A 25056-nucleotide genomic window follows, 5' to 3' on the forward strand; every position below is an offset into this window, starting at 1 on the left:
AGGCAAGGAAATCATAGAAGAAGTGGGGGAAACTGGAGGTTTGACTCGATCAGGGAGGTGTTACTCTCAGAAGAGTTGAGGAAGGCTAAGCAAATCAGAGAAGGCCAAATGCCAATAAAGAAACTGGTCACTGAAGAAGAGGCGGAGGAGTTTTTGAAAAAGATGAAAGTTCAGGATTACTCAATCATTGACCAGCTGAGAAAGACTCCTGCCCAAATCTCTCTGTTATCTCTGCTCATACACTCAGGAGAGCATGCCCATGTACGAATCAAAATCCTGAACGAGGCACATGTCTCAGAGAATACCACCGTGAATCAGTTAGAGAAGATGGCCAATAGATTTTTTGAGGTGAACAAAATTTCCTTTACTGATGATGAACTTCCTGAGGAGGGATCCGGTCACAATAGGGCTTTGCACTTGATTGTCAAATATGAGGGGCATTATGTGAAGCGTGTCATGGTTGATGGAGGCTCGAGTGTAGATGTATGCCCCCTTTCTACCTTGCAAAGTATGAAAATCAATACAGACAGGATCCGACCCAGCAATGTTCGCATCCAGGCTTTTGATGGCTCAGCGAGAGATACCATTGGGGAGATCAACCTCACCATGACGATTGGGCCTGTTGATTTTGAAATTGTCTTCCAAGTAGTGGACATGGAAACTTCTTATAACTTTCTTCTTGGAAGGCTATGGATCCCTACGGCCCGAGCTGTTCCATCCACCTTGCATCAGATGCTCAAATTCGTGCATGACAGGCAAGAAATTATTGTTCACGAAGAAGATAAGTCATCTATTTATAAAGACCCGTTAATCCCATGTATTGAGGTCAAGGAAGGATGTGAGTCTATTGTCTATCAGGCTTTCGAAGTGGTTGTTGTGGACCATGTTGAGGAAGGAAAGCCCATTCTGCATTCTCATCTCTCCGCCACATCTGTAATGGTGGCTGCACTTATGATGAGACAAGTTTATGAGCCAGGAAAAGGCTTGGGGGCATTATTGCAAAGAATTTCAGAACCTATTTCTCCGTTCAGTAACAGGGGTATTTTTGGTTTAGGCTTCAGGCCAACACAAGTGGATGAAGACAAAGCCAAGCACCGTAAAAAGTACGGGTGGGTCTTGCAGCAACCTATCCTTTACATTTTCTGCACTTTTGTCAAGCCAGATTCAAACATGGTCAAAATTCCTCGGCGCATGCAAACATTGATGAAATTTGCCATGGCCTCAGCCAGATGTTTTCTGAAGTGAATATGATCCAGGCTGGTGAAGGCCCTAGTCGTGCCGATATGCAACTAATTAGCCCAGACACTATGCTCAATAACTGGGAAGCAACTCCTCTCCCCACAAGGAAGGAATCTTGATAGTTGACTTTTGCAGCTTCTTTCTTTTGTACTTTGGGTTACTTTCAGTGTTGTAATCCAAATATCTTAGTATGATTGTTTTATTTTAACGCTAACCCTTCTATCCTTTCAAATTCAATGAAATGCAGTTCAGTTTCGTATTAAATTTTGTATCTTTTCCTTTTCCTAATTCCTGCCATTTTATTTCCATTTCAGTTTTGTTAATGCCGGCTTTAATAACATGACATGCATGCGGAATTCACGCCCAGATCTCAAAAAGCTATCTAATTTCGAAATAATGCATCAAGAGGTCGAATATGATGAAGATAAGGTTTTTGATGAAATAAAAAGAGAGTTGGAACAATTTGAAAACAAGCCTAGGCCCAACCTCAATGAAACTAAGCCAATTAATATCAAAGGTCATGAAGAAGTCAGAGAAACAAAGATAAGCATTCACACTGAACAAAAAACCAGAGATGCCTTGATTCAACTTTTATTTTAGTATAGAGTTGTGTTTGCCTGGTCTTATGATGATATGCATGGTTTAAGCGCCGATTTAGTGGTTCATAAGCTTCCCACGTATCCTGATTTTCCACCAGCCCAACAGAAGCAGCGAAAATTTAAAACGGACATGAGTGATAAAATCAAAGAGGAAAAAAATGAAGCAATTGAGCGCCAATGTTGTTAGAGCCGTACGATACACCACCTGGGTGGCAAATGTTGTGCCCGTGCCAAAGAAAGATGGAAAAACTAGAGTCTGTGTTGACTACAGAGACTTGAACAAAGCAAGTCCGAAGGATAATTTTCCTTTGCCAAACATCCATATTCTTGTAGATAATTGTGCAAAGCATGAGATACAGTCGTTCATGGATTGCTATGCTGGGTACCACCAGATTCTAATGGATGAGGGTGATGTAGAAAAGACCACTTTCACCACTCCGTGGGGTACCTATTATTACAGGGTCATGCCATTCGGTTTAAAGAATGCAGGGGCAACTTACATGAGGGCCATGACCACCATTTTTCACGACATGATGCACAAAGAGATTGAAGTATATGTCAATGATGTCATCATAAAATCAAAGACACAGGCTGATCACGTGAATGATTTGAAAAGTTCTTCGAACGACTACGAAGGTATTACCTTAAGCTTAATCAAGCCAAATGTGCGTTTGGGGTTCTATCTGGGAAACTCATCGGTTTTATAGTCAGTTGGAGAGGCATCGAGTTGGATCCATCTAAGATAAAGTCCATTCGAGATCTGCCACCCCCGAAGAACAAAAAGGAGGTTATGAGTTTGCTCGGAAGGTTGAACTACATCAGTAGGTTCATTGCTCAGCTCACAACCACATGCGAGCCCATCTTTAAGATGCTGAAAAAGGATGCTGCAATCAAGTGGACGGACAATTGCCAAAATGCTTTTGACAGGATCAAAGATTATCTATCAAAACCCCCTATATTGGTCCCACCTGAACCTGGTAGGCCTTTGTTTTTATATCTATCAGTGATGGATAATTCCTTTGGATGCGTTCTGGGGCAACATGATACGACAGGCAAAAAAGAACAAGCAATATATTATTTGAGTAAGAAGTTCACCAATTATGAGGTTAAGTACACCCTTTTAGAAAGGACATGTTGTGCCTTGACTTGGGTCGCTCAGAAGTTGAGACATTATGTTTTGGCCTATACTACTCACCTCATATCCTGAATAGATCCTCTGAAGTATATCTTCCAAAAGCCAATACCCACCGGCAGGCTCCCAAAATGGCAAATCCTGCTCACAGAGTTCGACATCGTCTATGTCACTCGCACCGCGATGAAAGCACATGCTTTGGCTGATCATTTGGCAGAGAATCCAGTTGATGATGAGTACAAGCCACTTACCACATACTTCCCAGACGAAGAGGTCAACTCAATAGAGGAAGTAGTTCCAGACGAAAACCCTCTATGGAAAATGTATTTTGATGGAGCTGTCAATATCAAAGGAGTTGGGATCGGGGCAATCCTCATCTCACCTATTGGACAGTATTACCCTGCAACAGCCCGACTTCGGTTCTTTTGTACCAATAATACGGCAGAATACGAAGCCTGTATCATGGGTTTGAAAATGGCCCTCGATCTGAATGTGCATGAACTATTGGTTATGGGAGATTCTGACTTGCTTATCCGGCAAGCCCAAGGTGAATGGGAGACTCGAGACATCAAGCTTATTCTATACAGACAATGTGTACAAAAATTGAGCAAAAGATTCAAATCCATCGAGTTCAAGTATATTCCCAGGTTTCACAATGAGTTAGCCGATGCTTTGGCTACTTTAGCCTCAGTGCTCCCTTATCCGAGAAACACCCATATCGATCCACTAGAAATCCAAGTTCGGAATCAACACGGTTACTACAATACAATTGAGACAGAACCAGATGGTGAACCATGGTATCATGACATAAAACGATTCCTGAAAATGAGAGAATACCCAGAGCATGCCAAGGGAGATCAAAAAAGAACTATAAGGCGGCTCGCCAGCGGTTCCTTCCTGAATGGAGAAATTTTATACAAAAGGACCCCAGATTTGAACTTGTTGAGATGCGTAGATGCCACAGAAGCTGAGCGGATCATGAGTGAAGTGCATTCGGGGGTATGCGGACCTCACATGAATGGATATGTTTTGGTGAAGAAGATTCTGCGGGCAGGGTATTATTGGCTTACAATGGAGCGAGATTGCTTCAGTTTTGTTCGCAAGTGTCACCAATGCCAGATTCATGGTGACCTGATTCACTCGCCACCTTCAGAGTTGCATCCCATGTCCTCTCCTTGGCCTTTCATTGCTTGGGGAATGGATGTTATTGGGCCAATTGAGCCAAAGGCTTCAAATGGGCATAGATTCATTTTGGTTGCAATTGATTACTTCACCAAGTGGGTGGAGGCCGTCACTTTCAAAGCAGTCACCAAGAAAGCAGTGGTAGACTTTGTTCATTCCAACATCATCTGCCGCTTTGGTATCCCAAATACCATTATCACTGATAATGCAGCCAATCTCAATAGTCATTTGATGAAGGAGGTATGCGAGCAATTTAAAATTATGCATCGTCATTCTACCCCTTACCGGCCAAAAGCCAACAGAGCCGTTGAAGCGGCGAACAAGAACATCAAGAAGATTCTTAGGAAAATGATCCAAGGTTCGAGACAATGGCATGAAAAGTTGCCTTTTCCTCTTTTGGGATACCGCACGACTGCTCGCACATCTGTTAGTGCAACTCCTTATCTATTGGTATATGGAACGGAAGCTGTAATACCGACTGAATTCAAAATTCCCTCTCTTCGGATCATTGTGGAGTCGGAGATTGAAGATACAGAATGGGTAAAGACCCGATTAGAACAACTAATGCTGATTGATGAAAAACGGCTAGTAGCAGTGTGCTTTGGCCAGTTATATCAGCAAAGAATGGCACGCGCTTACAACAAGAAAGTGCGTCCAAGGCATTTCGAGGTAGGCCAACTCGTTCTGAAATGCGTTCTTCCACACCAAGTAGAAGCTAAAGGAAAGTTCGCCCCAAACTGGAAAGGACCCTACATCATCAAGAAAGTGTTACCAAAAGGGGCCTTGCACTTGGTAGATGAAGAAGGACAGGTACTAGACATGACTATTAATGCAGATGCAGTCAAAAGATATTATGTCTGATATATACCCACTGTGAAACTTCCACGCATGATTTTCTTAGATCGAGATGATGAAGGCTACCATTGCTCGCTATTCCAAGCAAGTGTCACCCTTTTGTTACCCCTTTTAAGCTGTATTTGTCTTCCTTGTTTTCCATTTTCTGGAACCTGTGTACTCAAAAAAAAAAACTCAAACAATAAATTTTTTGAGTCATTGAACTACGTCCGACCTAATTCCGAAAGGATACGTAGGCAGCCTTACCCTGGGATCGGTCCCATCGCAACAAAAATCCATATTCCCAATACTCCAAAACTGGGGCAGAAGTTTGTTTTTATCTTACGGTTTTCTCGTAGAAACAGTTCCAAAAGTTGTAATTCAGTTTAAGGTTCTTTTTGACTTTTCCTGTTAAGAATTTCTGACCGATCTTTGAGAATACTTGAAGTCCTCATGCCAGGGGGCATTGGCCAACCTTCCGCATGAAAAAAAAAAGAAAAAAAAAGAAGAAATGAGAGAGTCTTATCGGTAAAAACCCGTATGAGCACTATAAGGCGACAGTGAGCAGAGAAATGCAATAGTCTTATTGGTGAAAACCAGATGGGCACCATAAGGCAACAATGATTAGAGAAATGAGAGAGGTCAGTTAGCAAAATCCCGCAAAGGGCGCTACTAGCCGAATGAGGGTCTTCGATGCTCCGGCATGAGCACAACCAAGACAGGTTCAAGATGAATATTTGCGATGTATTTTGAGAATTAGACAGCTCAGACAGATCAGGCGTCCAACCCAAAATGCATGTCATGATTCATTGAAGTTGGCACATATCTCCAGATAAGTCTCCTTATTTCTCTCCCCGAAAGGGACACCTTTTATTTAGACACAATTCCTTTTTCACTTCCAATTGCTCTTCTATTCTTTTCCATAATTTTTCTTAGATTCCCTTTCGGTCTAATCTTGCATCAAAAGCAAAGCAAAAATGGCTGCAAAACTATCTACAGTTTTCCCGTAATACCGAGCACAATTTGGAGCATATACGGCATTGACGAAGGCAGGAATCCATCTGTGATCTCTTTTGATAAGGCGGACAAAGTGTCTCAAAGGAACTAAAAAGGTCGCCTAAGAAAGACTTGCTTCATGGGAAAAGTTGATAAGCACTACAGACACAAATTGGTTCTGAGTGCAAGACAACTAAGTTTGATTTTAAAGAAAAATTGCTTTGCCTTAGATACAAGGGTTAACGGTACCGTGGACATCCGGGTATGAAACAGCCAGGGGAGACGTCAGAAAGACAAAGTCTCCAGAAAATGATACAAAGTATCCGAGCATCTCGGTACCACTCTGATAGAATCAGTTCTTCGACAACGGGGTGTCCGTGAACTCAAACTCCTCAGTGCATCAAGGCCACAAACCGACCACCACTTTAAAAACTCACAAATTTTCTTTGTTTGAAGCAGGAACAAAGCAGAGCAGAATGGCGATTCTCAAAGGACGAATGTCACCAAATGTAAGCTCCTTAAAATCTTCAGCATGCATCACCACTGTCCATACCTCTCATAGTTCCGGGTAGAAGTACTTTTCGCTTAGGTTATTTTACGTAGCTTAACCCAGGTAGATCATTTCGCCTTGGGGGATCCAGCTCAAAGTTCCGGGTAGAATTACTCTTCGCCCATGCTGTTTTCGTAGCTTAACCCGGGTAGAAACTTTTCGCCTAGGGTTATCCAGCTAATATTTCCGAGTAGAAGTACTCTTCGCCTAGGCTATTTTACGTAGCTTAACCCAGGTAGAATATTTTCACCTAGGGGGATCTAACTCATAGTTCCGGGTAGAAGTACTCTTCGCTCAGGTTGTTTTACGTAGCTTAACCCAGGTAGAACCTTTTTCGCCTAGGGGGATCCAGCTCATAGTTCCGAGTAGAAGTACTCTTCGCTCATGTTGTTTTACGTAGTTTAACCCGGGTAGAAACTTTTCGCCTAGGGGAATACAACTCATATTCCGAGTAGAAGTACTCTTCGCCCAGGTTTGCTTTTCGTAGTTTAACCCAGGTAGACCCTTTTCACCCCAGGGATTCAGCATTTTTTCAGTAATACAGGGTGCCAACCCCTGGTTATATTTCCTTTTCAGTAATACAGGGCGCCAACCCTGGTTATATTTTCCTTTTCAGTAATATAGGGCGCCAACCCCTGGTTACATTTCCTTTTAAGTAATGCAGGGTGCCAACCCCTGGTTACATTTTTTTCAGTAATACAGGGCACCAACCCCTGGTTATATTTCCTTTTCAGTAATACTGGGTGCCAACCTCTGTTTACATTTTCTTCTCAGTAATACAGGGTACACCAATCCCCTTATTATATTTCCTTACCAGCATAGGGTATACCAATCCCTGATCTCCTTACCAGTATAGGGTACACCAATCCCTAGCTGTGTTCTCCAACATAGGGTACACCACTCCCTAGTTGATTTGATTTTAAATGCAGGATACACCACTCCCTGGTATCATTGCCAATATAGGGTATCCCATTCTCTGACCAAATTTTCTCAACATAAGGTACACAAATCTTTAGTTGAGACATTCTTTTGGTACCCAAAAAAAAATCATCATGACCTTTTTAGGGTACACCATTACTTTTTTTTATTTTTCTTTCAATAAAGAAGTAGTTTAGAATTTTGTTACAATAACTCCCGAAATTTTTCTAGTGAAAACTGGGGCAGAAAAATTTCGTTCGTTTGCTTGTTGTGATGTCTGAGCAGGTTTTACCTCGAGGCACAAGGTTCGAGATGAACAAAAGAAGAAGCAAAATAAAGAAAAAAAAAGTGAATCCAAATGCAGAAGCAGATGGAAATGATATGGACTGCTCAAAACATGACTGAAGTTACGAGCTTCACATTTCCCGTTTTGCTCAGAAGAAGCTGTAGAAGAATGAACTAGCACCTACAACTAGCAAGCATCAAGGTTCAGATCAGAGACTGCATGAACAACCAGTCAAGACTCAAGATCAAGGTTCACAAGACTTATAAATATGAATCTTGTAACTTATAACTGATAGGTTTGTTTAGTTCCTTTAGATTTTGATGTAATAACAGGGCCACGGACCGGAGCCTCGACGGAACCTAGCTCGACTTTCGAACTCATCACACCATCATTTCTTCTTGAACTACATGCGACCTGATTCCCTTATAACCCGGGATATGTAGGCTGTCCAAAATCAGGACTCGGTTGCACCTTTTTCTTTTATTTTCTTCCTCTTTTGAATAACGATATGGTCAAAACTTAGTCACACTGCTCACTTTATCTTTACCTAAAAACTTTTAATGTTTCCAAGAAAAGAGGGGCATGCTGTGAGCACCTAATTTTTTACCGTGCTTGAATATTTCCGGCTCCCATCTTCCCACGCGTGTCCCCACTCTTTGTACCCCACACTTTGTCCCCACTCTACTTTCTCTTGTCCCCCATGCTTGCCCTCATGCTTGTCCCCCCACACTTTGTCCCCTCTCTACTTTCCCTTGTCCCCCATGCTTGTCCCCCACTCACAACCCCTAACTCTTTTCTTCTTCATCAAAAACGGACCAAAGGAACCCCTGAAGGGGAGGAGAGCTCAATCTTTTTCTTCCTCTAAGAATGAGGATAAAAGATTTTAGCTTCAAAAACAGTCCAAAAAATCAGCCAAAATCCAATCCCAAACCACCACAAAGCACCACCCAAAATAACCCCAAACCCAACTGAAACTGACCATGATACAACCAAAAAAAAAATACAGCATTGTTCATTTCCAAAATCGAGTTGCGTCGCACCACATGAACCATCCAAAATAGTTCGTTTTCACCACTGTCAAAGCCCAGATGATGTTCGAGTTTAGAGAGGTTCGTTCAAGGTGAGTTTTTCCCGGTCATTTGAGCCCCGGTCGAGGTGCTTGTATGCGGTCCTGTTCATTTTCGAGTTTCAAGTTGTTAGACAAGCAAGGTTCGAATTAAGTTTAAAGGTCTGTTCTTTATCATCTCTCTTTAAAAATATTTTGGGACCTAAACGTGCTTTTTGTGATTAGATTATTCAATAAACAGATTCGAGACTTGATTTGGTCAGATTATGATTTGCATGTTACTTTATGATATTGCCATTTATCTGAGTTAAATTAAAAGCCTTGTGTGGGTTCATTTTGAGTTTATTTTGCAAATATTACTTTCAGTTTGATATATAACAAAATAAGGAAACATGAGTAATTTAGTTACAATAAGAGAAAGAAAAACGGCACTGCCCATAAATTTGATAATGGAACTGGCCCCAAATTTTAATTAAAGATTAATAATGAGTGGGCATACTTGTAGTTTGAATGAATTAACTCGTATGTGCCATAGTAGAGTCGGCTCTTTTAGGCCCAATTCTTTGTAGTAATAGTTGGCCCACTTCCGTTATATACCAAAGATTGTCCATTTCCTCTATGACAAAAGTAACTGACACATATTAATTACAAAAGGCTCAATCACAATTCTTCCACAGTAATCCCATCGTCCATGATCTTGACTTTACATCAAATTCCAATTTGGAAGAAGAATCATAAACGCATATTAGTTGCTTTAGGGGTATTAATAAATTATCGTGACTATGAGTATGGTTCCCGTGGCATAGTCATGATATGTAAATCAAAAGTCAAGTGCGTGTTTCACGCGACTTGACCACAACTTGAAATAATTAAAATAAACATGTTGCGAATCGCGGGTGCGTTTCACGTGGCGCGGGTTGCAATGTGTACAAAAACGACAAGTGTATGACATCGTAGCTTGTTCAAAAATAACTCCATAAATACTAAAAAGCGATTGAGTTAAATAATTAAAAGCGGTTTAAAAGGTTAAAAGTGCACAATAGGTTTAAAACATGTAATAAATAAGATAATTAGGCCAATTATTAATAGTTGAGCGACCGTACTAGAACCACGGGACTCGGGGAATGCCTTACACCTTCTCCCCGGTCAACAGAATTCCTTACCCTAACTTTGTTTTGCAGACCAATAATAAAAGAGTCAAATCTTTTTTTGACTAGAGATTCAAACAAAAGGTGACTTGGAACATCCAAAATATCAATTTCAAGTGGCGACTCTGTAAATAAAATAATCCATATTCAAGTTTGTCACTTTAATTGGAGAAACTCTTTAACCCACTATCCATAACACATATTTATCTTTTCGGGGGTAGAAAAGGGGTGTGACATCCTCAATAAGGGGATCCTCTACCGGATCCGCTGGTGGTATAGCTGGGGCAACTCTGGGACGTCCTCGTCCCCTACCTCGGGTTGGAGCCATTCCCCGTCCTTTGCCTCGGCCTTTGGCAACAGGGGGAGCAGCTCCTCCGGGCCTGGAACATCTGTCGTGCGCGTTCTCACCATCTGTGAGAGAATAAGAGAAAGACACTTAGTACAACATCAATTGCACGATAGGAGATGAAGAAAGAGTAGTTTCCTAACACCCTATAGCCTCTCAAAGATAAGTACGGACGTCTCAGCATCGATCCGCAAGACTCTATTAGGTATGCTCATAACTTGTGAGACTTATGTGAACCTAGAGCTCTGATACCATAATGTCACGACTCAATTTCTCCTATGGGCCGTGATGGCGCCCAACGTTATCTCTAGGCAAGCCGACAATGAACTAACTCTGTGATCCATTCTTTTAAAGATTTAAAATAGTTGATTTTTTAGTTTTGTGCATAGTTAAGAAGTAAGCATTTAATAAAAATGAGTTGTCAAGATTTTTAAAGCAGTGAAATAAATAAGACAACCCAAAAATCATCACATGTTTGCTAGCTTAAACAACTAAGACTTGGTGTCACAAGAGTACGAGCAACTAGTAGAATATACAAAAGAGTTCTACACTACTGTATGAAATGGAGTAGACAGAAAATACAAGAAAAAGAAAAGACTTCGGCTACTGCGGAACGGCTAGGAAGACAGATCACCGTGTAGTCTCGTAGAAGCGATCAAGTGTGCGCGCAGGACTGATATCCAGATGCATCTGCCTCAGGCCCTGCACATTAAGTGCAGAAGTGTAGCATAAGTACATAACTGCGGACGGGATCCCTCTTCTGCGGCAAGCGTGTCGCTTCTGCGGTTGGGTCCGCTTCTGCGCCCTTCCTCATCGCACCTGCACGTTCGCGGGTGCGCACGAAAATTCGCATTTGCGGTCCATGGCCAAACACTTCAGAACCTCTTTTGCGGTGTAACCCTCGCACGTGCGGGCTCGCACCTGCAGCCAAAAGCTCGTAAGTGCGGGCACACTAGAACTGGTGCACCAGCAGCCCCTTTTGAGTCTTGACTCAGTCCGCGCATCGTCCGAATGGCATCCATGGTCCCTGAGGCCCCGTCCAAACATACCAACAAGTCTATAACCATAATACGGACTTGCTCGAGCTCTCGAAATGCGTAAAATAATAACAAAACCAAGAATCACACTCCAAAACCAAATCGAATCAAAATATGAACTTCAAGTTCTTCAATTTACTCCCAACGCGTCGAAACTTACTTAAACTACTCAGAATGACACCAAAATTTGCGTGCAAGTCTTAAATCACCATGCAGAACTATACCCAATTTCGGAATTCCATTTGGACCTCGATAACATAAAAACCTACTCCAAATTAAATTTAAAGAACTTAAAAACCTTCAAAGAACTAACTTTCACTATTAGGCGCCGAAACGCTCCCGGGTCATCTAAACCCGATCCGAACATACTCCCAAGTCCGAAATCATCATACGAACCTATTGGAAATTCTGAGGTTGTTTACTCAAAATATTGTCCGGAGTCAAGCTTAGCTTTTTTAGCCAACCTCAAGGAACCAAGTGTTTCGATTTCAACCCGAACCCTTCCAAATCCCGAACTAACCATCCCCGCAAGTCATAAAACGGTAAAAGCACGTACGAGGAGTCTTAGTTAAGGGAACAAGGTTCTAGAAAGAAAAGCGATTGGTCGGGTCGTTATAGTATAAAAATTTAAACTTTATTATTTTCAGGAAAAATCTTGCAAGTTTATAATTTTGAATTTTAAACTTGCAAATTACACAAGAGTTCTTTCATGAATTAAAAAAAAATAAAATTCAAAGTATAATTCATGAATAAAAAATTTCAAGTGTTTCTAAAAAGTTAGTCATTTCCTCGATATTAATTTAAGGAAGATTCATTGGAATTGGATTTATCTTGATCATTGCTTCTGTCGCTTGGTCAGATCTAATTGTCATACCTCTTCAATTTCTTCGTCCTCTAAGTGCTCTTTTTCTTTGCCTCGATTTCTTCACTTTACTTTAGTTCAATCTCTAAAATAGATTAGATTCCAAACACTCTCCAGTCAATGAATATCTAATGTCTCCGAGTAGCTGTCTTTAGGGGTATTTGTCCACTCACCAGCCAATGAATATCTAATGTCTCCGAGTTGCTGTCTTTAGGGGTATTTGTCCTTCGGAACGGTACGTTATTTAGATATTTCAGTTCGGTATTTTCGGTATTCGCTTTTGTAAAATATTATATTAATATTGTACCTAATTAAATTCGGTATAGTATATTTTTTTTTTTCGATTTCGGTTTATTCAGTTTGAATACTAACTAGTGCATAGAGACATAGACGGTAATATTCTTAATTAAAGTACTCAAAAGTATAAAACTAAAAACATTTGTTAACAAAATTTTTGTCAAAAACTAGCAAATACCAACCTAGAGAGAGAAATAGAGAATAAAGGAAAGTAAAATTTTAGATTTCTTATATTTAAGTTATAATTAATAAAATGTGTATTGTGTAATATAATATATATTTTGGTACAGTATCGATATTTCGATAATTCATTTTAAAACACCAAATACTATATCTAATACTAATTTTTTTTTAAACTTAAACCAAATACCATATCGAGTACCAAAATATCGAATATGGAATACCAAAATTTTTGATTTCGATACGTAATTCGGTATTCACCAAATTATGCGCAGCTTTAGCTGTCTTCCTTGGTTAAAAGTGCTTTCTGGCGCCATGCTTGAAACTGTAACATTTAGCACATTTCGAACCATTACGAAAAGAACAGAAAATTGTTTTGACTTATTCTTCCACCATTTCATAACGTTTAGTTGCGCATATTGATCCTTTACTCGTTGCACTAAATAAGTATTTAAGCTTCTTTTTTTTCCGCCAAGTATTAAGCTTGTTAAAGTTGGTATTCGTTGGGTATATTCCAAATATAAAGGTATGCTTCACCGACTGATCTTTTAGAAGAAGTAAAAGAACCAGACGTTGGAATATTTGGTCTAGTATTATTTAGTAGCTAGTAAAATTGCCCCATCAAAGGCCTCATTGCATTTTTGACTATGCAATAAAGAAAATAAAAAATGTGAAACAATGTTAAGCTAATTAGTATGTGTTTTGCGGGCCAAATATATATAAAAAACACAAGTTGGAACCTATAAACTATCCAATGGTTGGACTTTGTTCTTGTAATACCAATTCTCTGTGTCAAAAGCATAAAAACAAACAAACAAGAAAAGGAAAAAGAAAATCTACTCTACATCACAATCGAACCACACACAAGTCTCACGGAGTGTCGGAGATCACCCGTGCATATGGATTAACTCTCAATCTTCAAAAACTAATTCCCAAAGAATTTATAAGGCAAATTATATTATCCTATTAGTGACAAATTCTTATTTCATGATCTGTTATGTGCTTCACGTTTATGCTCCGGGATAATTTTGCCTGCAAAATATAAAATCATAATTCACACTTCATACACGACAATGTCTTTCATGCAATTCTTTCTGAAAAGTGTATAAACAGAAGGAAATAGATATTCTCACCAGTCACGACCAATTGTGAAAGTTACTGATGGTAGACTAGGAACTCGTGTTTTAGCTACATTTAACACTCTAATTTCTATACTTTTATTGTATTTGAGCCTAACTATTAGTACTGTGTACTTATTATGTGTGTGTTATGTTGTATAGGATGTGATTTCGAGTGAAGATGCAAGTTTGAAGCTAAAATGGATGATTTGGAGCTTTGAAGTCTGAGTAGAAGCCCAAGATATTAAGTCGGGATCATGTTCGGGGCTGGGGGACCAAGTATGGATGTCAAAAAGTGAGAAAAAAAGATTACTCTAAGAATAATGCACTACCGTGCCGCGCCGCGCCATGCGCCGAGGGGCACGGGTGGCTAGTGCAAAATTCCTGCATAGTAATAAAATAGGTCTCTGAACTTTTCCTCTAATGCGGCGCATGGTGCGCTGTCTGGAGCGCCGCGACAGTGTATTTTCTCGCCAAATTTTTCCACTTCGGCTTGGAAAGGATAGTTTCGTCCGGGCCCCTACATGGTATAAATATATCAAAACAAGAATTTTATAGGACTTTGACCTTGGAAGCTTTTGGAGAGCATTGGAGGCTACAAGACACAAGATTTCATCATCTTTCCATCAATTCAATACGGGAATTTGGATTGTAATGTTAGATTGATGTTTTCTTACTCTTTAATTATATTTGTGATGACTAGCTCCATGATTGTGGAGTAGTTTCCCTTAGGGTTTGATGGATATGGTGTTTTGATTGCTATTTGAGGATTTTAACTCTAGTTTTTTATTTGCTTATGGAGTTTTGAATTGTTTGCAACTTTATTCACCAGTACATATAATCGAAAGAGGAATATTGTGGTCATTATCATGCATTATTTTATTTGGTTTATTTCAGTGATTCTCTTAAGTAATCGAAAGAGCTTGTTGAATTGTTGATTAAATCAAGTTAAGAGAGTATTCGAGAGCCTTTTTTCCGGAACACTAATCCATAAACGCATGCTTGCATATTTTCACGGTGCTTATATTAATTCAGCTCGTAAAGTTAAGATTTAATCGAGAGAGCAGTCTTGACTACACATTTGAACTAATCATCGAGTAAATTCGTGAGAATCATTAGAACATTAGAGTGAATTGAACTAGAATTGGGTCCCAAATAGCTATCTTGCACCTATCATGTCACGACCCTTATTTCTCATATTGATACTTCAGTGTTGCTCCACTCTTGTCTTCTAGTGATCAATAGTTAATTATTTTAGTTTATGTATCACCTCGGAAAATTTTGAAGTAGTTAAGCGCTATTAAGAAAGTTGATGTGTGCTAATTATATTATTTTGTGTGCAGACGAGGACTATTAATATGATGGATATCAATTGGATATGATAATAAGTGTACGAGGCATATTATAAGTGATGTGAGGTCTAAGGATAGCCCTAAGTCCAAGTCAAGTTGAAAGTTTTATGATAGATTAAAGTTCCAAATGAGTACGCATAAGACTAAACTTTCGACGAGCATATATATATATATATATATATATATATATATATATATATATATATATATATATATATATGTATGTGTGTGTGTGTGTGTGTGTGTGTGTGTGTAGATATGCTCGTCGAAAGTTTGTATAAAAGGCGTTATGTGATGGAAAACCTATCAAATTAAAGATCTTCGAGTCTGGTGTCTAACTCTTTAAACCGTTTGTCATTTGGACATTCTTACAAGAAGTTATGACCAAATTACCAAAGGCTGGCAGAGGAGTCTGCAGATGCGAAGCATCCGGGGCCGCGTCCGAAAGAAAGACTAGCAGTGAAGTGTTGCCATAGCATCCTGGTCAGCATCTGAGCTTCAAAGAGGAGTGAACTGAGGATACGAAGTATCCGAGGCCGCATTCGAAACCCAGAAATCTGGGCCTATAAATACAAGGTCGGGGGAGGAGAGTATTTTGAGTATTTGGGGATTAGGATTCTTGAGGTGAAGGGGCGATTTTGAGCTGAAATCAAGTCCAATCAACTAAGGTAAGTGTTAATGATGTTTTAGGTAGATTCTTACTCAATATACATGATTTCTAACATCATTCTTGCATCCAAATGCTAGATTTCATCATCAAATCATCAAGAACACTAAAATCACCAAAGTTGTAATTTTTCAAGATTGAGCTAGTAGAAGTAATTTCAATGCTTCAAACTCATTTATTATGAGTAGTTAGAAGTATTTGAAGCATTTGTTACAAGTTTTAATGGTTAAAAGATTGGATTATAAAACTCTAGTTCATGCCATAAATAGCACTTTTGAGAAAATAAAAGAGAAGATGAATGGTAATCTTGGCGATAAAATTTATGAATACAATGAACCTATGGACTTATTTGTTAGCAAAAGATGGAAATGATCAACTAAGTAATCACCCGAATTGTATATTTTGCAAGTGTTGATTATGGAAGGCGATGAATAGTAACTTGGTGGCAATGGACAATTGATGCAATATCATTAATGACTTTGAATGTGTATTAAAACATAAGAATGGAGTTGAATAGTCTAGCATGTAAAATTATTTGGCGAATTGAGTTGTTGGAGGCTTGTAGCCATCTTATGAGCCGTATATGGATATTGATCAATATCTTAGGTCATATTTTGATGTAATTAGTATATCTAATTGTAGCTAACAACTTGTTGGTGATGTTGAGCATTTTAATCAACATTGGAATGATGGAGGATGATTGAAAGCTTGTGAATGTTAATAAAGCGAAAGCGGGGTAAGTTGATTAAAACTTACTCTACTTGAGAGACTTTCTCTAAAAGCATGTTTTGAGTTAATACTTAAGTTATTTGTAAATATGCTTTCGTGCTTGTGGGGACAAACAAATACGGATGTCTCCATGTACTAGAATATTATGTTGCATATGTAGTGTCATGCCGTTTTATAAAATTTTATTTTAAATCTTGTTAGCAAAATGACATTAAAGGTAAATATTATAAGTTTTTATCAAAACTTACGTATTGACAAGAGTATACATATTTGACTACTAACGATAAGTTTTCATGGAATGTATTTCTCTTGGAAACTGACGAACAGAATAGCACATGTGGTATCTTTTAAAGATTGATGTTAGATTGTTAAAGACTTTAGCATGTAAAAGGTTGTTTATTTAATTTTTGTTCAAACAATTTAAATTTTCTATAAACGATTTGTATGGTTGAACTTGTAATTGGATGGGTTGTCGGATTTTATAACTTTTGTCGGGTTCCGAGACATGGGCTCCACGAGCGATTTTTGAGTTAATTTCGGATTTTTATTGGAAATTAATATTTTCTTATGGAATTAATTACAATAATTGGTATTGACTGAATCGGGTTAATTGTGGCTAGATTCGAGCCGTTCAGAAGTTGATACGTGCAGAATGGGATTTCTGGAGCATTGCTTAGCTTGCTCGACATTGGATTCGTCTTGTTCGAGGTAAGTAACTCTTCTAATCTTGGAGTTAAGGGTATGAACCTTGAATATACGTATTATGTGAATTGTTTGGAGGTGACGAACATGCAAGGTGACGGGCGTATGGGCGTGCACATAGAAATTGTGACGTAATTGTTCTATGGAATTTTATAGTCAAATAATCTTGGCATTTTCCATGCAGTTTTATGTGTTAAAGAAATTGAGCTGAGAATCATATTAAAAATCATGTTGAGGCTATGTGCCAGTATTATTGGGACCCACAAAGGTCATATTGCTGTGAATTATTTGGTTTAAATGGAAAATTTATACTCAGTTATATTCATTTCATTACATATCATATCTCAGTCTCTGCTGTTATTTATTGATACATCATATCATCATTTTCGGGCTATTTTCATGACATTGTGAGCCCATGAGAGAGATACTGGAGAGACTGATGACTGAGTGAGGCCGAGTGGCTACTTATAGGATCGGGCTGCACGCCGCAGCAGGCCATATTGGCTTTATATACTTATTTATTATGGGATCGGGTTACACGCCGCAGCAGGCCAGATTGGCTTATTAGAGCATGTGAGTTGTCCGTGCGGATACAAATATTGATACTATAGTACGTGAGTTGTCCATGCAGCACGTGAGTTGTCTGTGCAGATTATAGCGCTTGGGCTGAAGGAGCCCCTCCGGAGTCTCTACACACCCCCAGTGAGCGCAGGTACCCACTGAGTGCGAGTGCCGAGTGCCGAGTTCTGAGTGTGAGTGCCAAGCAAACAGGGTCAGGTACCTCCCAGAACTGGAAGACACGTTAACCATCTTTGTTTACGAATAAAGGAGGTGTAAATACAGAAGAGTCAAGGGTAGCAGAAGCCGCCAGAATCAGTGAAAGCAAACTACGGTAGTAAGATCAAGAGGGCAAGGATTCTGAATGAAAAATGAAGAAGAAGGAATGGAGATCCAATATTTAAATTGCGAAGAATAAGGCAAAGGATTATATATCCCTATTTATAAGAATTCAGGCATCAATATCGAGAAAGCAAACCGTCATTACACAGCTCAGGAATCGAAATGGCAGAGGTATGGGAAATGACGCGAGGTATCGAGAAAACACATAATGATGACGAATGATGATATGACGTCACTCTGAATCGACATGACCCTAGGTTGCGGCTCACGGAAGGCCACAATGCCACCTCATCTAAAACACTACTACTCGACCTGCTCGCCCAAACTTCTCAACCATAACTAACAGAGTCCGCTCATCGAGGTCGTCCAGGGTCGACCTCAATAAGCGGAGGGACTAACTGTATAGGTCATAGTTTGCCCCAAGGGAATCTAGCATGAAGTGGTGTTACGGAAAATGATGTGGCCGAGGTTGACTAGTAAACAGTGGAGCTCGTGGCCAGGCAATCGATAATGGTCGAGGTCAAGTATCGAGAACAGTACTAACGGCTAGTTTTTATAACAAGATATTTAAGAGAATATTCCATTGAATATTCTTTGTACTTGTCCTTTTAGGGTTGACTGGGACATGTCCCATATAAATAGAAAAAGAGATAAGGGGAGTGAGGGGTAATTCTCATTTGATCAGAACACTTTTTGAGAAGACGACTCTCTTTGAAAAGGGCACTACCTTTTTATAAAGATTCTCGTTCATATTATTCACCACGTTTCCATCAGATCCAAGGATTGTTCATACAAATCTTGGATCTATCTATCATTCACCGTTGTCAGGCAGAATATTCTCTTTGTCCACTTATTATCGGGTGAATCATTCTTCTTATTTACATAAATGCCATTTATTAACATTTATTGCTAGATATGTCTCATTTGATATTCTAGTTGTAAGGAAATTGCATATTTATTGTCATTAATCATATGCAAACTTTATCTCTCACATCGTGGATCCTTGTACTTAATATCTAAAGTTATTATCCTTAACTAGGTTTAACCCTTCATTATTAAATTTAACAGTTTAACCTGAGATTATATTTCTCGATCAAATAGCTAACACAGTCCTTGGATTGATAAAGTGGCAAATAATAATATGGGTGATTCTTCTAATAAGATGCTTATATACATGATGAACAACTTGAAATTTCACTACTAGAAATCTGGTAAAAATCGACCAAAAGAACCGACCAAAGTTGGTCGGTAATGGCCAATAACCGACCAAAACGCGACCATTTATGTGTGGACGGTATTTTAGGGGTCGGAAAGGAATACCGACCAAAGTTGGTCGGAAATTATCGACCAACTTTGGTCGGTCAATTAAATTCAAAAAAAAAATATATTGCAAAAAAAAATCGACCATTGTCTTTGATCTAAATTTTTTATTTGTGTCGAAATATGTAGTGCTTTATGCCCGGCACTGCAAAATAGTAAGAGATTTATTTCTTAGATTTTCATATAGCCAAAGCGCTCCGTTGACAAATTCTATATCTCAAGATATGCGGTAGTGAATCTTTAGGGGTAAGCATTTACAGGGATGACAAAAATGAAGACTCTATGCACCTCTCGAACTCATAATCTGGAAATATATTTATTTCTTCTTTCATTACTTGGCCTTCTTTTCCCTGAATTATTTATATCAAATAAAATTCATTAACTGTATCTCTTTATTTAATTAGTAACGTACAATTGTACTCATTATTCTTTTAGACACAAACAACATTTAAAAACGATATTTAGCCAAGGAATTTCTTACTATTCGTTCTTCCTTCTTGTAATCTATGTTTTGAATATAAAGTTAGAGAACTGAAACTGAAAATATTTAATAGGAGTAGTGATACATATGTAATGCTAATATTAAATGGTGGAAAATTCATTCCCCCTTTATATATTTTTCTTAATTATTGTTCCTGTTCCTCTTCCTCTTCTTCTCACTCCATTACGTATGAATTCAATGTGTAGTATTCATTTGGAATGTAAAACGTTTCCAATACTTTTTTTCGTAAAAATAAATGCAAAATTATATGTAAATAGGATACTTGTTTCGGTTGAAGCAACATTCACTAGTGTTGGCGTAAAAGAATTCATCACTTTTTCTTACTATCATTAAATGTTGTTGAGATTACAGCCCGTTGTCCCTAATTTTAAAGACAATATTGCACTAGAATTGGTAGGGTGTGCCAGGCCAAGGCAATAGTGCAACGCCAAGGCGACACGTGAAAGCCCCGATAGCAAGCTACCATGGTAGACTCTCCCCTTTAAAAAATTGAGTTAATATCGTGTGAGTCGATGACTCACATATCAGATATTAAACTGATAAGAACAGATACTACACTTGATCTTAGCCAAAAGGCCGAGAAAGGTATGCTTTTCTTCTTCTCGAGTCCCTTAATTTATACCTGATGCTTCTGCTTCTTCTTTTCTCACCCTCGATGTGGGAATAAAATAGCAAGACCAGATAAAGTTCCTTTCATAAAAAACTGAAAGCCTTTTCTTATAGTTACGGCCAAATCTTTGCTTTGCTCGTAGAATATGCTTCCTTAGAAAACAGCTTATTGAGTTCTTTTAACTGGTCATGTAAGTCTTTTATGTTTAATTAATATATAATCCCTGTGCCATTGGAAGAATGCTATGTTTAGTTTACCCAATTTGCTCCAACGTTGAAACTCTTACAAATTACAAATAAACTCAAACTACACTGGCTAATAGCATTTCAAAAGACTTTTTTGGGGCAAAACCTCAAACAGAAGAACATTAAATGCATAGGTTATAGTTCTTACGGCTGCAACATTTAAAACAAGTATCTGTCTGAGCACAAACAGCCTTACCTGCCTAATAATTTCGTTTTTCATTTTTATTGTTTTTGCAGTGAATTTCTGATTAACCGTGCTTTTATAAGTCATTCAATAGTATGCATATCTCTACTCAGACTATATGACCAGTGACAGGTTAACATAAAAAACATTAGTGCATCCATAACCTTCAAATCGTAGCTTGGAGGTGCAGGAAGGTGTGGAAAAAGGATGGCGTTGTTAAGCCTTTGAATACCTCCACTCGATCACCGACTCTCATCGTCATCTTTCATTCGCATACATTAATAATAGCTCAGCCCGTGGCTAAGAATGGATGCCCCAAAATAAATGGGACTTCCTAATCATGCTCGTAGTCTAAGATAATAAAATTAGCAGGGAATATGAAAGAACCCACTTGAACTAACACATCTTCAATCACTCCTTCATGATGAGCAAGGGAGCGATTAGCCAACAGTAAGATTACCGTTGTTGGGCGTGGCCCACCCAACCCCAACTGTTTGAACATAGATAGCGGCTTCAAATTGATGCTCTCTCCAAGATCACTCAAAACTCGCCCGACTGCATGCTTACCAATCGAGATTTGGATAGTGAAACTACCCGGATTCTTCAATTTCTGAGGTAGCTTGCTTTGGATTCTAGAGCTACATTCCTCAGTGAGTGTCACAGTCTCAAATTCAGTCAACCTCCTTTTATTTTCCACTATGTCCTTGATGTATTTTGCATATTTGGGCACTTCTTGCAGGATGTATACCAGTGGAATATTGATTTGCACTTGCTTTAAAATATCAAGAAACTTTTTATAAGCGACATTATCCTTCACTTTCTGCAATCTTTGAGGGTACGAAGGTGGTGGCCTCACAACTAATGGTGGAGGTTGCTTAACCACCACCTCTTCAGCTGGCTTCTCTGACTCCTTTGATTTTTCTGATTCCGACTCCGGCTCCTCATTAAAGGTCACTTGTTTTCTCTTTTTGGATTGGACTTCTTCTAACTATCTCCCATTCCTCAATGACACAACATTAATAGATGCCTTATGATTAGCCTCAGTGTCGCTTGGAAGAGCTCTAATTGGTTGAGTATTTTGGGCACTGGCAAGTTGTCCCATTTGTCGCTCCAAATTTCTTATTGCTGCTGCTTGGGCCTGCTGATCATCCATTAATTTTTTCATAATCTCCTCAAGGTGGCTCGTTGAGTTTTCATGTTAATCAACCTGAGGTGGTCAATATTGTTGTTGAGGTTCTTGAGGCCTGTATTGATTCTGAGCACCTTAGTTTCCACCCCAAGAGAAGTTTGGGTGGTTCCTCCAATTGGGATTGTAAGTGTTCCCATACTGGTTTGTCTGGACCCTATTTGCATTACCCAAAACTCAGACAGACTCTAGATTAACTGGGCATAAGTCACTTGTATGACCCTCTCCACATACTTCACAAAACAATTGAACCTGTTGCACTGGTTGGGCTTGTTGCTTGTTAATAACCAAGGTCATCTGATTGACTTGGTTGGTCAATATGGAAATCTGCGCTGATAATGCAGAGACGACATCTAACTCGAGAACCCCTGCAGATATTTGCACTGTGTGTCTGCCTATCTCTCCTTGCCAATCAGGATTTCTTTTGGAGAATTTGTTCAGTAACGCATATATCTCATCAATGCTTTTCTCAAACACTTGACCTCCAGCTGCAGCATCCACCACAATCTTTGTCTCAAGATGTAGCCCTTCTATGAAAGTGTGAGCTAATACTTTGTTTGTTTGATTGTGATAAGGATAGTCTTCAAGCATCCCCTTAAACCTCTCCCAAGCTGAGTATAAAGACTCTCCCGTTTTCTGTTTGAAGGCGACTATCTCAATTCTGATCTTTGCAGTTTTTCCTGAAGGGAAGAACCTTGCCAAAAATTTCCTTGCCAGATTGTTCCATGATGTAATAGAATTAGTTGGTTCTGCCTTCAGCCATCACTCTACTTCGCCCAACAGAGAGAATGGGAAAAGTGTGAGCCTCACATAGTCTGGAGTGACTCCGTTGGTGATATAGGTATCACTAATCTCCAAGAAGTTCAGGATGTGCTGTTGTGGATCCTCTATGTGGCCCAAGAATGCCACTGAATCAAGCCAAAATTCACACTTAGAAAATTTTGCATACAACCTCTCCTCCTTCAAAGTCTGAAGCACGGTCCTCAGGTGCTGCTCATGATCTTCCCGAGACCGGGAATATACCAGGATGTCGTCAATAAACACAATAACGAAGGAATCAAAATAAGGCCGGAATACACTGTGCATCAAATGTATAAAGGTTGCTGGGGCATTGGTCAGCCCAAATGACATGACAAGAAACTCATAGTGACCATATCTGGTCCTAAAAGCAGTCTTCGGGATATCCGGCTCCCGAATCTTCAATTGATGATAGACAGAACGCAAGTCAATCTTGGAAAACACCCTGGCACCCTGTAACTGATCAAATAAGTCATCAATGCGAGGCAAAGGATACATGTTCTTCACTGTAACCTTGTTCAACTGCCGATAATCAATACACATACGCATAGAACCATCCTTCTTCTTCACAAATAAGACCGGAGCACCCCAAGGTGATACACTGGGCCTGATGAAGCCCTTATCAAGAAACTCCTGCAACTGCTCCTTCAAATCCTTTAATTCAGGAGGAGCCATACGATATGGAGGAATAGAGATGGGCTGAGTGCCCGGCAACAAATCAATGCCAAAATCAATATCTCTATCGGGCGGCATACCCAAACGATCAGTTGGAAACACATCTGGAAAGTCCCTCACTACTGGAACTGACTCGACTGTAGGGGTATCAATACTGACATTTCTCACATAGGCCAAATATGCATCACACCCCTTCTCAACCATTCGCTGAGCCTTAAGAAATGAAATGACCCTGCGGGGAGTATACTCTAAGGTACCTCTCCACTCTACTCTCGGAAAACTTTCCATAGCCAGCGTCACGGTCTTAGCGTGACAATCAAGAAGAGCATAATGGGGTGACAACCAGTCCATGCCCAAGATTACATCAAAATCTACCATACTGAGAAATAACAAATCATCTCTGGTCTCAAAACCACTAAGAGCAATCAAATACGACCGATATACGCGGTCCACAAAGAGAGAATCTCCCACAGGAGTAGATACATAAACATGGGAACTCAAAGAATCCCGAGATACCCCCAAATGTGGAGTAAAATAAGAACACACATATGAATACGTAGAGCCTGGGTCAAATAATACTGATGCATCCCTATGAAAGATGGGGACGATACTTGTGATAACTGAATCTGAAGCAACGACCTCTGAACGGGCTAGAAGGGCATAGTACCTAGCCTGCTGGACTGGCCGGTAATAGCACCTCGAGTAGGAGACATACTGGATACTGGCGGTGCATAATAGGGCTCCTGAGGTCTAGGAGGAGCTGGGACACCCCTGGCTGTTGGAAGAGCTGAATGAACAGGGTGACTTATAAAACCCTACCATAGCGTGCTGCTGATGCACGAGCTCCTGAAATAATGACCAGTCTCTTGAGACCTCTTGGCCTCTCTCTCCACTCGGTCACGGGCGAACATGCCCTCCACTCCCGGGGGATCTCCCGGAATACGTCCGTAGTCCCAATTTAAATATGCAGTATAGGGGGATCTCCCGGAATACGTCCGTAGTCCTAATTTAAATATGCAATGCAAGATGAAATGGCAGGTATGACATCGAGTTATACAGTTTATACTGGACACAGATAAGGCAAATAAGGACTTAACTAAACATGACGCACAAAATATCAATTAGGCAGTTAAAACACGTAAGCATGCTTCTCTAGTTTAAGTTTCATAATTAAACGTATTAGTGCAATTTAATAAGGAAAAAAAACAATTTATGATTTAGAAAGGAAAAATGGGTTTTTTCTTTTATGCAATAATAGCCCGTGTACGTACTCGTCACCTCACGTACACGGTGCCCACACACCAAATAATATCAAGATATCCTAAGGGGGAAGTCCCCAACACAGGGTTAGGCAAGCCACTTACCTCGAACCGCTCAAATCAACTTAATATCACAT

General features: G+C 39.5%; 1 protein-coding gene, 1 long non-coding RNA gene and 1 other non-coding gene across 3 annotated transcripts; 1 reads left to right on the forward strand and 2 right to left on the reverse strand.

The window, feature by feature from the left end:
- Positions 1–13298: 13298 nt before the first annotated feature.
- On the forward strand, positions 13299–13612 carry LOC138896693 (uncharacterized). Its single transcript, XR_011410086.1, has 2 exons — positions 13299–13461; positions 13497–13612. It is a non-coding gene; the product is annotated as an uncharacterized lncRNA (long non-coding RNA).
- Positions 13613–20355: 6743 nt separating this feature from the next.
- On the reverse strand, positions 20356–20551 carry LOC138898317 (U2 spliceosomal RNA). The gene has a single exon (XR_011410792.1). It is a non-coding gene; the product is annotated as a U2 spliceosomal RNA (small nuclear RNA).
- Positions 20552–21335: 784 nt separating this feature from the next.
- On the reverse strand, positions 21336–22778 carry LOC104089221 (uncharacterized). The gene is made up of 2 exons (XM_070183886.1): positions 22440–22778; positions 21336–21989 (listed from the first exon to the last, which is right to left on the reverse strand). The coding sequence occupies exons 1-2, from the start codon at positions 22776–22778 to the stop codon at positions 21336–21338; spliced, it is 993 nt and encodes a 330-aa protein (XP_070039987.1).
- Positions 22779–25056: the final 2278 nt, after the last annotated feature.

The sequence above is a fragment of the Nicotiana tomentosiformis genome, chromosome 8 (assembly GCF_000390325.3).
Source record: "Nicotiana tomentosiformis chromosome 8, ASM39032v3, whole genome shotgun sequence".
NCBI lineage: Eukaryota > Viridiplantae > Streptophyta > Magnoliopsida > Solanales > Solanaceae > Nicotiana > Nicotiana tomentosiformis.